General features: G+C 35.8%; 1 protein-coding gene across 1 annotated transcript in view; it reads right to left on the bottom strand.

Annotated features, from left to right (window-relative positions):
- Positions 1 to 17,650, bottom strand: part of TTC29 (tetratricopeptide repeat domain 29) — a 209,624-nt gene that overhangs the window by 85,377 nt on the left and 106,597 nt on the right. Inside the window, exon 5 of the mRNA XM_054203188.1 lies at positions 13,383 to 13,568. Coding sequence (XP_054059163.1) covers positions 13,383 to 13,568 — 186 coding nt within the window. The remainder of the gene's footprint in view (positions 1 to 13,382; positions 13,569 to 17,650) is intronic.

Below are 17,650 nucleotides of genomic sequence, written 5' to 3' on the forward strand. Positions count from 1 at the left end.
AGAACTATTCACACTGAAATAGTTAAGAATCTGTCACAGTTTCCAATGTGTGTCACTATTTACAGAGGTTGTTATAAGTCTTTAACAGAGATGTGTTGGGAGGTGGAACAAAAAGCTCACAAGAATCATAAAACAAGGTTCTCATTCAGCAAATATTTGAACCACCCTGGACTCCTGAGGTAAAATGAATTGTACAGAATCACATCACTGTGACTGATCTCAGATGCAAGAACCTGAGTTTACGTGCCGTCTGCAAAAGCAAGACAAATATTGTGGAAGAGATTTAAGATAAAACCATAACTCTACAAGATTCCTCTAAACCACAACCAATCATCAGACAACAATCAAGACAAGTATTTTTAAGTTAAAGGATAAAGAAATTACTTTCACTCACTCTACAAGAGCTGACAATATTTTTCATAAAGACTCCACCAGGAGTTTTAGCAAAATGACATAAAAAGTTCACAAGAATATTGTAATGAACATGCCGGCTCATCATAGGGTATTCTGACAATTTCCCGATTTGACAATATACCAGTAGATCTCTCCCTAGAGCCTAAGCTGCTCGAGGTCAACTGAAAGCATGCCTCAGAGGTAGAAGGCTTCCGGACATAAAGGAGAAAGATGGAGATAAAAAGGAAAGTTGAGCATCACACAACCTGAGATATGGCATTGGTGGACTGAAATTGCAGTGCAAAAAGATGGCATTTTACATTCCCTTGTCTAGGTCAAGAACTGCTAGGCTAATCCTTGGTATTGCAGTTTAGAGAATGATATATTATTTCTGCTGACATTAGTTAATCAAGTATCTGTTCTTCAAAAAGAAAGACATAACCGTAGGAATCCAGTAAGCATTAGATCATACGTAGTCTCGTCCTCCTAGGACCTAAATTACTTGCCTTAAAGCTCAAATACTCAAAATATACTTATACAAACCTAGAGGGCAGTGCATGTTTTAGCACCCACAGTTGGACCGTTCACAGTCTGTTACAGTGCATCATTAACACATTATGATAATAAAAACGCTCTAGAAGATGCTGCTTAATGGGTTCTTTGAAAGACACCTCACAAGCTAGGGATAATACTAGTTACTCTGGTTGCTTGCCTGTCTGCTCTCTAATCCCTTCCCCTGCAGCTGCCAACACTTCTGAACAGCAAAGGAGGAAGGGTTTCTCATAGGCAGCTGAAATGACAGCTGCTTTGGGGATAGCTTACTGTGGACCAGCAAGAGGGAAAAAACCCTGTAATTAACTGAAGAGCACATTACCAGAAGAGGATCTACTTTGAGAAAAACTTCTTGTTCTTACAAGAAAGCACCAAGAATAAGTACAGGAGGAACAGGCACTGTTGTAGAGGAGACTGGAACAAATATCTTCCTCTTGCCTTTCTTCCAGCTACTGCAGCAGCCCCTGTACCCTGAAAATTCTGGGTTAGTTCCACGCCTTCTTAACTTGCTTCAGCCTCTACATAAGATCTCTCAGATTTTCTCTAAGAGACACACACCTACTCTAAATCGATTGCAACTACTCAGAGTAGCTCTACAAAGAGCATCTGGTGTCACTTAAACATGATTTTCCCAAAACTATATGCACGCAGACCTCACATATACTTTACAAAGAGTGGTACAAAACACAATGTATGGACATATAATTAATTAAAGAGTGATTTCCTACTAAGTGTAACCCATAATTCTGAAACTTACAAACTTAGCTGTAATTACTGTCTTCCTACCTGAACTACATTGTATCACCAATTTTTCCCTTTGCTTTATGCTTAACTGCGGAAAAAAATGTTCATATTTCAGGCCTTTTCACAGTAGTTTAGGTCTGAGGTAGAATCTAGAATTTCTGAAGGCTCTGCAATACTGTAATGGTACAAACTGGTTTAGCACCCTTTGGCCCACATGCAAAATAGAATAAAAAAAAATGTACTTTTCCTAGATCAGCATCCAACTTCACAGAAAAAGCCTGACAACTGAACAGGTCCCATAAGAAAATGGCACTAACTTGTCTGTCCTACATTCATATTCAAATGAACTAACACAGAAAATTTTGGCTTACAATTAAAATTCCATTATCTTTCTAGGTTAACATATTTTATGAAAGCAACCCTTGTCAGATGCCTTCTTCTGATTTGTTTGATTATATATAAACCAATACTTTTTGATACACGTCAATTTTAATCTAGAGGAGAGCATTGCAAACAATGTCAAACAGTAGCTGAATGACAACACACTCATTTTAAAGAGACTGGAATTCTTGCTTCACGGTAACATTCAAACCTTCTTCTTTCATGTTTGTAAAGCATCAAAGGGCTTTCTATATGCAAAGGCTACCTAAGATGCAAAATGTATTCAGGAAGCTCACAATGTAAGGCTCCAGGCTCTGAATAAGAGCAGGCCCACGCTCAGTGGGATGCTCACACTTCAGGTTTCACAAACATTGCAGTGTTTACAGGCAGATATCCAAATGCAGAGAGGGATGGGAGGTGAAAATGCACCGATGAATAGTGCAGAATGGCACATGCTTTGCAGTTCTGTTTTTCAGGGCTTGAGGGGTTTTTTTAGCTCAATAGAACTAAATGAAGACACATTATATTATTATTTCATCTCAAAGAGTAATACGATCATTATATCTTTTAAATACAGAAAGTGACACTGAAGCAGATTAGCAAAAAAAAAAAAGTAATTTAGTGAAACTAACTCACATCAAATGCTGGCCTCAGTTTAAATAATTTTTTTGTAGTTATTACATTTTATTCAGACTCTACCCCATTCCCCTTACTTTTCACAGCTTCCAACTATAAGTTTAGTATCAGGTGCAATGCTCCAGCACTGTCTGTTGTACAGATAATCTACTTCAGAAGAATGCTTCGAGTAGCAGGTTGGACTAATGACCTGCTGAGGTCCCTTCCAACTTGAATTATCCTATGATCCTCAGAAGAGCAAGAAATATTTCTATTAGTAGCTTCATAATATTTGTTTTACCTATGACTTCTACACATTGTTGATAATGGCTGAGGCCGTGCAACCCCATCAGCTCTCAGTCCCACTGAGAGGGCACCTCTGGAAACAGTACCTCCTTTATCAATTACTAAAAGGAAACACTGCCTCCAGGAAAGTTTATGATGACAACTGCCAGTTCAGCTGAAGCAGTCCAAGACCTTACAAAGCTTTGAATCAAAAAAAAAAAAAAAAAAAAACCTGTTAGTGAGCAGGCAGCTTTGAATGAAGCTTCTTCTCAGTACTACTCATTAAGCAGTAAATAATTAAAATACTCAGAAAGAGACAGGTAAAATACAAGCAGCAATGTCAGTAATAGACATGAAAGAGAAGTGAGGGAAAAAGAATTTAAAAAAGCAAAGAAATAATTCATTTGAAGTTTTAATAAAGTTTCATTTGCAGTCTTGTTTAAAGATATATCAGACTTTAGGGATGTAACCTAATTACATTTTTATTCTAAGTTCTATTCAAAGACCTTGGACTTTGAATCTTTAACACAGATCAAACATAGTGTAATTTACTCATGGCTATCAATACTTTAAGAAGATCTCTTCATTAAATGTCATAATCTTACGAACACGCACATAAAGCAAACAGAGCAACATTTGATACCAAAAACATTAAGAAAGAATACAATTCTTACAGTTTGTATACAATCAATTCACTTGAGTGCTACACATTATATTCAAGTGTACATGAAATGTTTTGTTTAAGTATTTCTGATACAATATCTTTCATAGTTCAGTGTAAACAGCAGCAATACTTTTTCAGTAATTTTACAATGCATTTGAAAGTGAACTTTACAATCATCAAAAACCTAAGAACAGAAACTAATTTAAGATTTTTTTTTCCCCCTCCGCATAGGTCAAAAACTTTTAAGGAAAATGCAAATTTTCCTTGAAAATTTGTTTTAGAACAAAGTTTAGAATTAGCACTATTGCATTGCCATGAATACTTTGAAGAGCTTCTCCTTATAACAGAACTGAAAGATTCTCCATTTGAAGAATTAGGCTAGAAAAGTGGCAGTGAAGGTGAAGGGATTAAGGAGGCTTTTGGCAAGCCTGCTTACTTTTTCCTAGTGTAAAGAATATTATTACTTCCATGTGCTTAATAATAAACCTTGATTTAAATAAACTGTAGGAAAAGCATGAAGAAAGTTTTTCATTTTCACAGTATTTATTTTCAGAAGTGAAAATAAGAGCCCTGCAGAATTCTTCCCGAGTTCTTTTATTCAAAACATCTTCATTGCCTACCAACATCTTTTAAAAAGTAAGAATAAAAAATTATTACACGAAGAATATTTTTCATGAACCTAACAGGTCCTTTTTGCTTTCACGTTGCATGCTCAGAAGCTTCTTTCAGAATTTCTTAAGAGTATACTAATTTGAGCTGAGAAACATACCTAATTTCTATAACATCAGTTCAAAACAGTACCTGATAGTTCAATAGTGGTAACAACCCTGTAATAATAAGGTGTAATTTATTGGAGAACCTCATTCTGCACTTGCATGAGGATGAGCTCAATTATTTAATAAACCTTTTAAATCTGTCCTCCCCAAGAATCTATCTGGCTTTATGGCTGCTTCTGTCTGCCACTGACTGACAGAGAAAAGCATCGTGCCTGAAGATTTTATCTCCTAACAATTTGCTGCTTAAACTTTTTAAACTATGCTTTACAATCAAGTTTTCCCCAGCTAACTTATGTATTCAATTCTTAAGCAACCACAGAAACCCCAGTATAACTGCTTTGTGAAATAGTGTAACTGCAGAATAACAAGAGTTAGCCCAATGACTCAATCAATGACCAGAGTGTTTTAAATGGTCAAACTGGATATGCAGAATTGCGTGTCCCATTAAGGAAAGGCTTCTTTCTGTCTCTAAAGTCCCTGATGTGGAAGCTCTTTTTAAGTATAGGTCTCTGGCATGACCTTAAAGACAAAATTTAGCAACAGGTGTATGGAGACAAAGATATAGAATTTGGAGACACATAAGTAAGTTTTCAGGTCTGACCTATTCCTACACTCCTTTTTCTGAAAGAGTTGTTTGGAATAAATAACCACAGCTAGGTATAAATCTTAGAAGTTTGCAATCTGGGATACACAGTGGGGGATATCATGATAAATCAATGATATTTGGTCACTACTAGATACCGTCTGTTACATAAAGGAAAATTAAAATAATCATATGAAACACACTACATGTTTATTCCAAATGATGAACTGTACAAAAAGATATTTTTAAGTTAGTCTCCAAAGGAAACAAGCCTATGTGATCATCCTGTTCCCCCAACTACTTTTGGAGTGAACTTCAACCAAATTTGGTGAGAAGTGGCAAGAAGTCCATAGGACAATAAGTTCTCACCACTTTTAAGAACGTTAGTAGCTTGAGAATAGGCATTGATCGAAGCTCCAAACAGAGAGAAAGAGAGGCAGAATGCTGTACGTATTCTAGAGGGCAGCACGCTGCTCAGCCAGCCAGCAACTACGCACTGACCAGTCAGCAGCACGTTCACATATAGCTTTCAATTTATCACAGCACACACTGAACCTCACCAAGCACAAGTCTTATAGACACATACAGGAAATGGTATTGTATAAACCCAGAACAAAACAGTGGGTCCTGCCTCAAAGGACACATATCCTCTAAATCTCTAGAACTGCAACTCCCCTTTAGATCACTGCCATATTTTGACTGGCACTCAGGCTTCCTATGAAAAACAATTACATAGGCATTTATGTCTTTAATTGTCTTTTCTCTTTTTTGGCACACACTACGAAAAATCCCATTATAAAAATAAAGAGAAAGGAAATTATGAGGCTCACCTTTTATAAAAAAAAAATAATCAGAAACTTATCTGGGTATCATTTTAAACCAAAAGAAGTTGCTTACAAAAGAAATCTCTAATACAGACACAAGGATGGATGAAACCAGAAAGGTAGGTATTAGCTAGTAATTTGAGTTGCTTTTGCTCCTGAAGGAGAAATGGGATCCAGTTTAGGTTGCTTTCTTCCAGTGTCTGACCTGCGCTTGTGAATACAACAATATGGAGACCTCTAGATGCCTTGTGTTAAAAATGTAACATTAAATAGGCAGGTTGGATAGTTCAAATGCAGCAATACTGTTATCAGTAACAGTTCTGCACTCTACGGGTAGTAGGGAAGAAATTTATCACTCTTCACAAATGTCCCACTGGTTTGTTTTATTTACCAGCTGTTTCTAATTTTTCAATTGGATTGTAAAGCAGCACTTTTCATTTCTACATTATACAGCACAATGAGAATTTCCCATTTAGGCAGACTTGGCAGACTTGCAACACAGATAACAATATAAAGTTTGTCAATGTAGAAGGTGTATGCGGGCCATCCATCCAATAGGTGAATGTTATTCTGGTTATACTTAGGAATCTCCTAGCAAAAGACACTACATATTTATGTAATTTCACAAAATGTGCACACACAAAAGCACAGGAAATTTCATAAGCAATTTTAACTTTTGCCTTTCTAAACCTTTTTAGTACTTCATTTTGCAATATTAACATTCTCTTTTTTTATATCTGAATATAAATGATTTCTGCCAGAAGGCAAACCAATTCTGGAAATTCTGCTTAAACGTGCATATTTCCTCTGCATAGATACTCAAGAATCTATGCTGAGTTTCCCTCAATTATTTATACATTACAGCTTTTAATTGAAAAACACTTGCCATAAATAGTTCAAAATACAAAATCACCAATTTCTTAGCAATGGATTAAATAGGAGCTGCTAAGAACAAGAACATAATCAGTTTAGACTTTATATGTTCCAGAACAAAAAGATGATATTGTGAACTGCCTTTAAGTTTTTGCTTACCAAATGGATCTAATAATTAATAATTAAGCTTCAGAAGCTTGAATCAAATGCCCATCAGACTCAATAGGAATTTTTCCACCAACTTCTATATTCCCTTGATATAAAACTTTAATTTCAACGGTATGGTAAAACAATAAGTATAATCCTACTTCTCAGTCTTAATCCAGGTTTTCAAAATCTGTAAGAACTCTATAGGGTTTTTTTCCCCAACAAATTAATTAAATTTATTTACAACTCCCTTGTGTTCAGTAGGCCTTTCATCCAGAAAAGTCTACATCAAGTTCTATGAAATACTGTATTTTACCCATGATTACGGATAGAATAATTATACCTTTCTCAAAAAATAGGTCCAATTTACTAATATTTTTGCAGTAGGTGCAGAGGGATCAGAAGTGATCAACTCTGGGATAACGTTGCTCTGACTGAAAAGCAACAGGTGTTTAACATTGCTTATAATCAAGGCAGAACAGGATTAAGACTGAGTGCTTAAAAACCCTCCACTAATTTGCAGAATACAGCAGACTTTTTGAAAGGTCTAAGTTTATTTTAGAAAGAACTAAGGTGACCTTGATCAGGAATTCTTTAAGACTTGCAATCTAAAAAACACACAAAGACACACAAACTTGAGTTTATGGATTAGCTGCATGTTATAGGAATCAGCACTGCCATATCTAACATGGATATTTGCTTTGCACTCTGTTCCTTTCTCTTACTAGTTCTGCCTGCCTTTAGTTTTTCCGGTCTGTAAGCATTTCAGAAAAAGTATTACCTCCACTTTTGTCGATCTTTACGTGCTAGCAGAATATAAATCTGATGACTAATTCAAAGTCACCACTGCATAGAGATTAATGGCATAATTTTCATACATCTCACAAATGTCATACCAGGGGATATGCAGTTTCTGGCATGCGCCGATTTACATTTGGAATTTGTTGTGCAAGTTTTATTCATTGGACTCTACCGTAATACTTATATACTTTCTCAAAACTAGTTATTTAAACGTATCCAGAATGTTTCCAAGCACTGCAACCAACAAGTATGGAAACATGTGTTTAACATAGTAAACTCTGTTATCCTTCAGAACAGCCCAGCTGCTTGCAAACTGCCTGTTAGGAAAAGTCCCTGCAACACTCCTAATTAGCAAACTGTGCCCATGAATAATTGCAGGGCAAGAAAGTCCAAATTAGCACAAGCCAAAAGCATGTGCAGTATTATTACCACCATTTTAGCACTAACCTGTTCTCCAATGCACATGGACATCCCCGTGCACCCCTTAATTTACTCATGTGGGAAAGCAACCATGGCCTGTGAATGTCTACCTTTGCTGCTAACATCCAAAAGGTAAGCTTTGGGATACTTGCACCGTTCAAGGGTGGGAGGACAGATATTTGTAGTAAGATTGTAGTGATGATGCTTTCGTTGTTTCCTACAGAGTTCTCCATATCACTCTTCCTGCTCCACTGTCCCCCACACAATGGGCCACTAACCTATCTTTTTGTAAGGGTGTGCCTTAAGGAAAGAACAGTCATGCATCTGTGTTAGAAAAACACCATCAAATATGTTAATTAGTCATCTTTAAGATTCTCTCAACTAAGATTGAAAGGTTGGTATCTGAAGTACTGGCTTTAAAGCACAGGCTATATTTGAGTGTGTGTGTACATATATATACGTTTGTATATAGATGCGTATGTATATACACACACCTGTATTCCTTGCAATGGCCTTGATGGCTGCTCTTAGAACAGGTACACTTTCAGATATCTGGTTTTATTATGCTTTTGAATAATATAGAAATATATTGTACCTAATTTTCTTATTACCTACTTGAAGCAAATAGCTCCTACACATACAAATTCCTTGTTTCTCCTGTACCGTTTTTGTTACTGACATAAGTTATCTGAAACTTTGGAATGTATATAGTTAAGGTCTACATCATTTCACGCATGATAGATGTTAACCATTTAATACAAAACAGAAAGCACTCAAATATTGTTATGATAAGTGCTAGCAGTGTAAGAGCTTACACAAACTAGCACTAGCCATTATGCTTATTGGTACACTCACCATGCTTCTTCTGCAAGATACAACAGTGTAAGTCTGAAGTTCACAATTAACTTCAGCAGAATTCACACTAATATAATAGAACTATCACAGACTATGATAGTCGTCTTAGTCTCTGATATGCAGAGAAATGCACACATTTATAATGATTGACATTATTCCTGTGCTTTGAATGTGTTTTTAGAAGCAAAAATATTTTTTAAATGAGTTTTTCTTAACTGAGATTCCATCACAATGCCTGTGCTCACTTGGATGACAAGTAACACTGGGTTTAATGCGAGAAAAAAATATTAAAATATGACACTGCTTTTTCACTGTGTACAAAGTGACATCGACATGTTTAATAGCTATATGAGAAAATGGCTAGTAACCAAACTAATAAAACAATTTAATATCAGCCCCTTCAGGAAAGGCTAACTATGGGGTGAGTACAGCCAAATGAACAGGAACATAACCTGAACACTCTTACAATAATCAATGAGTAACATGTCATTTGGGTAACTTGTAAACAGAGACCTTATTTTACAAGCAGAGTTTTTTTAAAGAGGTGGTTAAAAATCTCATTCTGCAAAGAACTGCAACTAAAATCATGCCTGCTCCAAGTAGAATGTTCCATTTGTGTCTGTAGCAGGCTACTCTGTTATTTTTGTTTTCTTTCCCTTATGTGCTGACAAGCACTATGTACTGACAGACACTAATCGCCTGCATCCAAATATCATGACTGAAGTCTACACTGCCAACACCGCAAATATTTAGCTTTGAAGATTAACAATGATTGGATTATATCCAGCCTTTAGGACAGGGACCAGGCTGAAAGTCAAAGAACTTTAAATTTGATTACACAAAAATTACCCAGCAAATGTATTGATTTGCTTCCAAGGCAAACAACGATCTTTACAAGTATATGTTCAACTTTATACTCCCAAGCAATCAGTCCTAAGCATATAAATAGAAAGCATCCGTGCACAAGTAATCAAAAATACACTATCGGGTGAGAGAACTGAAAAGAACTGGCACAAGATATTTACATCTAAAAGGATACATACGAGTGTCTGTAAGGCTAAATTCTTCTTGTAAATTCTCCTGTCTTCCTGGCTACACTATTAATCAATGCAGTTAATATAGATATGATGATTTAAATCAGATGAAAGTATGATGTGTCAGGCATCATTACACATCCCTGTATTTATATAGGTACACATACATATTCCTATATATATATTAATGCACACATACATATCTATAAATGTGTACCTACTCCTGCGTACATGTATACATCCCCATAGGAAGTGGGCATCTGACTCACTCAGTCCACAAACAAATTATATTACAGCATTATAAATAACTGAACAGAAAAAGACCATTTAATTTCAAGCCATATTTGTCAGCACGTTTAGAATTTTACTTAAAACATCATTAATACTCATACAATGCCAACTAAACATCTGATCTTACACGTTTTGTGCAATCAGAACTTGTGATTTAATTTTTCACCTGCTGAAAATAAAAAGTGCATGGAATACATTTGCTGCCTTTTTCTCAGCGGTTTCTCAAAGCAAATCCTACACTTACTCTCTCAGCTTCTTCATTTTTCCACCTCTCTCTATGGAAATAAAATATTTGAAAGAGATAGACCCTACAGATTCAGTAGAGCTTTACCCTGGGCAGTGAAAATACACCTTGCTTTATATCTCCTTACCAATATTAATAAGAAGCCTCTCTTATAGAGGTTTCTAATATTTTACTGCAAGAAAATGAAATTTCCCCTCCTCAGAGCATCTCAAAGTGTATTTCGTAACTTTACTTATGTGCTTTTGTAATGGGCTTAAAGACACTTAAGTATTCAACAACTTCTGCTTAACACATCATAAAAGTAGGAACTGTTAAAATTGCTTTTAGGCAGTGGTTCAATAACAGCAGAGAGTCACACTCAGTACGAGCCTTTGAAGCTACAAATAGATAGGGATGCTCGCTTTTAGGCACCTTCTTATAGTTTTATTTTTTAGTAACTGAAGGACCAGGTTAAGGCTGCAAAAAAAATATCCAGCAACTTCAATCATTTTATTCTGTTGAGCATCAGACAGATAACCTAATTAAGCATTTTTCACTCTAAATGAAAATTACTTGCTTGTGACTGGCTGGGCTTTAAGCAAGTGCTATCTTATTTACTGGGAAACTGGACTTAGCTTAACTTTAGTTCCTGGAAAAATACTGGAATAAATAGTCAGACACATTATTCCTAAGCATTTAGAGAAAACATGAAAATATTACAGCCAACACTAATACATCAAGAGTGAATATCATTAACCAATCTTCTATTTAAGTTAGTAAGTTATTTCTCACTGTCATATAACTGTCTTGTAAAGCATTGGGGAAGCACAGTTCACCTGCAACTGCTGTTAATTAAGTTCAAATTGGTTAGGAAGTCCTATATAGACATTGGTTATCAGTAGTTCACTGACAGTATGGAAAAAGGTACTCAGTGAGGTTCCACAGATGCCTGTCACAGGTCCGGCTTACTACTTAGTATTGTCATTAAGGATCTGAATTACAGGATAGAAAAAGGCTTTTAAAATGTTCAAGTGATACCAAATTAGGAAGAAGAGAAAGCATGTTGAAGGACAGCTTCAGAATTCAAAACAACCTTGACAATTTCTAGTAAGTGCCACAAACACAGGACGCTACTCAGTGCAAAGAGAAAGCAACATATTGCATTAGGCAGAACTAACTGGTGATCCCAGAATGGGGAACAGAATAGCTATTTAACAGTTTTTCAGAAAAGAATTTAGAGATTACCGAAGACCATGAACTAAATATGAGTATGGAATTTATGGTGGAAAAAAAAAGTAGATGTTCTACCTGAAAACACAAATAAAAATACAACTTGTAAGAAAAGTAATCCTTCCATTTTATTGATCATTGTGATGAAGTCAAGTTTAGGCAAGAAAGATATGACAACAGTTCAGAGGAAAACAGTGTGAATGTCCAGCAGTCTAGAAAAATATGAGGAAATAGTGAAAAAGGTGTGATATTTCAGCTTTAAAAAAACATGGGGAAAACCAGGACAATAACCCTTCAATTAAAAAAAAAAAACACCACAAAAAAAACAGCTGCTGGTTTTATGACCAGATTTTTGCTGGGAAATTAGGTCATCTTTCAAAACACATCGATTCTGTCACACATTTACTGGAATTACACTATTTCCACAAAATATTTCAATTTCTGTGAATCTTCTTTTTTTTCCTGAGAGGAGCCATTCTATTTGAGAAACCAGCCACAAGCTGAGCTCAAAATTGGAATGGTTTCAACCCACAAAGTCAAACTTAAAACCAAAAACATAACGACTATTCGAATCGCACATATTTGAAGCAATGCTTAGGCATCCAGCACGCTTGGGAATTAGAACCGGAAGATAGGTTTTATTCAGTTACTTGAGGCTCACTCATTGCTTGTCTTCCCAAAACATGAAAGGATTTTATACAAACAGGAAAACACCTTTTTTATACACAGAATGCTACACGCACGCACAAACCCCTCCACCATGAGAGGTAACGTATGTTTTTAAATATAGAAATAACGTTCATCTTGATATAAAGAAGTAACATCTTTTACAGTGAGAACAATTGTTCACTGGAAAATCCTCCCCAGGGATGCGGTAGAGTCCCCATCGTTGGAGGTTTTCAAGTTGCAATTGGACAAGGTGCTAAAATAATCTCATCTAGGCTCCCTTTCCCATTAGAGGTTGGGCCAAACGATCTTTCGAGGTCCCGTCCAGCCTGGGCTGTTCTATAATTCTAGTTACTTCTATTAATATCTTTTCTAATTTCAGAGACTCACACTTTGACAATACAGATACATGAATGGAGAAATGGTGCTTGTGGTAAGGTATAAATCTGAAGACAAACGCCAATGTGGCAGTCACATACAAACAAACAGGTGTCATTTTCAGGCAGGAGAACCAGAAGGTATTTTTTTTAAAAGAACACAAAAATACAGGCTGTTTTATCTGAGTGTAAATTGGAGGCAGGATTAAACTGAAGTACATGCCCATACCTCATTTAAATCGACCCAGTTTCGGCAACTACAACTGCCATCCTACTCAAACACCTGTGGCCTGAGGCAGCATTACCAGTGTCTTGTCAAAAAGAAGCAAAAGGAAATAAGGTCAAATCCAAAGAACCTTTGTGCTAAACAAATGCTTCCTTTAAACTTGTGTTTTGTTTTTCATGACTGAGTACTTTCAACTGCAGATGGAATGTCAAAAGAGGAAACAGGTCTGTGAATAATTACAGACTTTGTCTTTCTATTTGCTGCTCCAAAAATTAAAATTGCAACAGTTATAAAACTTCTTTTAGGTTATGGTTGCAAATTAATTTTACATTGAAATACTGTGCCTTGTGATGAAATACAAATTGCCAAATATGACTGTCTCAGTGCTGATACCATGTAGCTTTTTGATCTCAGCGACTTACCTTGTTCTTCATGGATGAGGCCCATATTCGCATGCGCTTGTGCTTCTCTCTTCCCACCATCAATTTTTACTAGTTGAGCGGTGTTAAAGCATTGCTCATAGAAGTAATTACTTAACCATTTTTCCTCAGGGTCATTGAAACAGTAGGCCAAGTTAAGTTGGTTATCGTACACCTCCTCATAGTGCCCTTTAAAAACAAAAATTACAACAAAAATATTAGATTATCATCAGCTTTCAGAAATCTTACATATTACAGCAATATACATCTATCTTACATATAAATAGTTCTTCATTTTCATTATATGGTTATTGCTGTATATTTCCACCACTCAAGTACCACCAAGTTTTCTTACATGTCCATTCAAAGGAATGCAATAAGGGGAAAATTATAGCCTCACAAATTAGGCAGAATCAAAAACTTACCCATGTTTTATTGAATGGAAATTTGGTTTTGCATACAGAAGTGAGAGCAATTTATTGTGGTTTTGCTAAAATAAGTTTTAAAACTGTTGCAATTTGCCTGAGCCACTGAGACCTTTCAAAACAGGTCTAAGATAGCAACTGCAGTGATGGAGATAAAGAACCAAACAAAACACTCAGCAAACACAATCCATTAATTCATACCATTTTAGTAGTTCAAAAACAAAGGCTTTGAGTTTTCATGTACATTTCCATTTTTACTAACAGTCACTCTTAGAAATTAAGGACAAATTAATTGTCCAAGTCTCACATCTTGCCCTTAAAAAGACAGTTCACCAAGGTATTGCTCTCAGATCAAGGGTGGAAAGCAGGGGAGACTCAGAGATCTCGTTTATGATCTGAAGAAAAAACACATTCAGTTCCCACTCTTTATCATAATCTCAGACAGCTAAACGAACACACACTATCCATAAAATTCATAAAAACACTGCAAGTCCCAAGTCTAAGTTGCATTACAAAATTATCAACAAACATATTATTCACAATTTAAAATTACAGAATGAGAGCTTCTACAGAGTTATTTCACACAGAAAAGCGCCTTTTAAAAAGAAATCCACAAAAAATCCTCTTTTGATTATTCCAAAACTGTATTAACTTGGAGTAAAGACCTAAAACTTACCTGACAACTCTTACCATACCGCTTCTCCCTAAGGGGGATTTGAAATATATATTCCCTACATGATGCTGAAGTATCTATGAGATAATAGAGTACAGTATGAACCTGTATGTTTCACCGCTAAATTTATTGCTGGCTAAACTAAATGAATTTTCTTGCCAAACTCTGCTCAAATCAGATGCGAGCGGGAATAATAAGTTAAAATTCCACTGCAGTTTGGGTGAGTCCTTACTGCGTTTGTGGCCGTTAAATGAATGTAAGATAAACAGCCAGTTCTTGAAAGAATTTTCACGTAGTTGGGTAAAGAAGGAGTTAAGAACCACAAGTCTTGCAGCAGGTAAGAGACTGTTTGGTTAAGCTAGATGTGTGCACAGAACTGCTTTGCTTTCGGCAGTTCTGCAATTTGTAAGCTTTGCTCAACAAAGAGAGAAAAGGTGCAAAAGAAAAAAAAAACCCAACCCTCTTACTCCTGGGTATGGAGCACCACACAGAAATCAACTGGGAAAAATACCCGATTTCAACACAGGTAAGATCTCTCTCAAAGCCCAGATCTTTTCTTGTTTCAAAACTGTGATATCATAGCAAAACACTTCGATCAAAAGATGCAGTTAAATTTTATTTATTTATTTTATTACTATTACCTGCAGGAAGAATTGGCGAAAATCAAACTTTCAAAGAGGACTAATTTCTAAACTGTAAATTCTATCACATATGTGAGCCATTTGCATTGTTTGGAACAAACAGCCGCAATTACCAAAGAAGTATGCTGAATGGATCACTAAACCACACAAGAGAGTGTTTCCTCAGCCTTATCTCTAGTATGTTTTGTCTCAAAATTAAAAGTGACAAGTTAGGTATGGTCCAATAGGAAGTAATACAAATCTCTCATTCTGTCTGTTGTCATGACTAAGTTCTTTGACTTCCAAACATCTTGATAAACTCTCCAGTGCGTTGCACAACACCATAAGAACTTTATTCTGTCTTCTGAACCAATCCTGCTATCACCTAATCATGTCTGCAGTTTTCAAAAGGTTTACCTAGTATTTGTTTCTTCTCCATTTTTATCTAATCTTGGCCATTTGAGAACACTGTCTGAATTTTCCCTGCTTAAAATTTTCTGAAATGTCTTTTCTTCATTCTTGAATGCTCTTTAGTTGTGTCTTTTGATTTGCAAGTTCATTCCTCTAATGGTCAATGATACTTTTTTGTTGCTTTTGCTTTTTTATTTACTATTTTGCTTTCCTATTTATTTTCTCAGATGTTTTCCTCCATGAAATGGTACCTTATATTTCTACCGTTTTAATAATTCCCATTAAGATATATAAAATTATGATTTTTTTTGAACCAGTTTGTGTAATATACATTTCCATTTATAGTATTTTAAATAAGATAACACCCCTTCCAAGAATAAGAACGTTTCACAATCTCTTTAGCATCACCTAAATAGAAATACCCCAGAAATTACAACTAGATTATCATCTCATTTGCATATAAGGTTTGATGCCAAAATGTCAGCTTAGGTTTAGAAATTTGGCTTTGAGAGGAATAATTATCAATATATAGACTTCATCTATTCCTAATGAAAACATTCTTCACGGCTGTGAGTTTTCATGCCTTTTGTTCCCCCTCAAGACTGCAAACATACCTCTTAGGTACCTCTTCTTCAGAATATCTAGGAGTGTACATCATATAAAAAACTTACTCATACATTAGAAATTAAGACTATTTTAGTAAAATAGCCTCATAAAATTCTCTGCAAATGATACTGGAATGGAAGTAAAAGAACTGATTTGGGCTTAATATACAACTATCTATCTATCTGTGTGCACACAGATATATATATATGCCCATCTATACTATGTACAGATAAAACAAGTCAAGACATAGTTGGGATTCATGCAAACTAACCAATTTAGATATAGGTATGGGTTACCCAGGGTCCCTTTACTCTCAATGGAAAAAAGTAGAAAATTCTTGTCTGCAATTTACCTCATCGCAACTTAAACATCTATTGCAGCACAAGGGAGTATTTTTAAAGATTATCTCTAAAGTAAAAAGGCAGAGGTTCCCATGACTATTGCAAGTACATAAACAAATAGCCACATGAACAGAGAAATACAAAACCTAATTATAACCACTAACATAAGATAACAATACGCATTATACACAGATTACAGCTAAGTGAAAACGAACTTAGAAGATACCACAGGATACATACAGATGGTTACAATAACACAGCAGAGGGAAGGATAACCAGATTGTCATTGGGGTAGAACACTAGATACAGATTTGCTGCCTTTGAAATCCTTGCTACAAAGCATCAAGGCGCGAACGCTACATAAAATTACGCAAATAACTTCAGGTAGTGCCCTACAAACCTCAAGAGATGGAACTGACCCGAGGCGGACTATTGCTACTGCCACAGCTTTGATTGAATGAACTTTAATGTGACCCTCTGATGACTATCCTGCTGGTGAATAACAATGAGAAGCGCAAAAAGACAACCATTTCTCTGTAATTGTCTTGGACAGTGGCTGACCAGATACACTGGTCATAAAGTAAACCCCAAAAGATAGACTTTCAGAAGCCGTATTGTCTTCTGGATTCAAAGTCTGATTTACAAATACAGAAATTATTTGAGATTATTCTGACAGTGGTAAAGCTTGTATGTCAGACTTAGCAAAAGTAAGCTTTTACCTCCCCAGAAGAAGAAAAATATTAGAATAGGTAAATATTATCTTCCATAAAATCTTCCATAGGTAGTTCAGGTGTTAAAGCTTTGACCTCTCGGCTTTTGTATAGTAAGTTCTCTACAACTGATAACAGAATGCATGTAGACAAGTGTCGTGGTTTGGGCTGGCCACTAAAATGAACAACAGATGCTCGCACCAACCTCTCCCTTCAGGGAGAAAAGAACGAGAGAGAAAGAGACTTATGAGTTGAAAAGAAACTAAACTACTTTAATGAAATACTAATAACAAAAAGAAAAGATGATAATATTAATAAGAAAATAATTAAATATATACAATATATACAAAACCATATCGAGCTCCCAGGATGACGATCATGTCACTGGCAGCCACTGGGAAAGTCCCAGACCAGACTCGGCAACAGACAGGAGTTGAACTCGGGAACACACGGATTGGGATCAAAGGCAGCCAAACAGACAGATG

The sequence above is a fragment of the Rissa tridactyla genome, chromosome 5 (genome assembly GCF_028500815.1).
Source record: "Rissa tridactyla isolate bRisTri1 chromosome 5, bRisTri1.patW.cur.20221130, whole genome shotgun sequence".
Taxonomy (NCBI): Eukaryota; Metazoa; Chordata; class Aves; order Charadriiformes; family Laridae; genus Rissa; species Rissa tridactyla.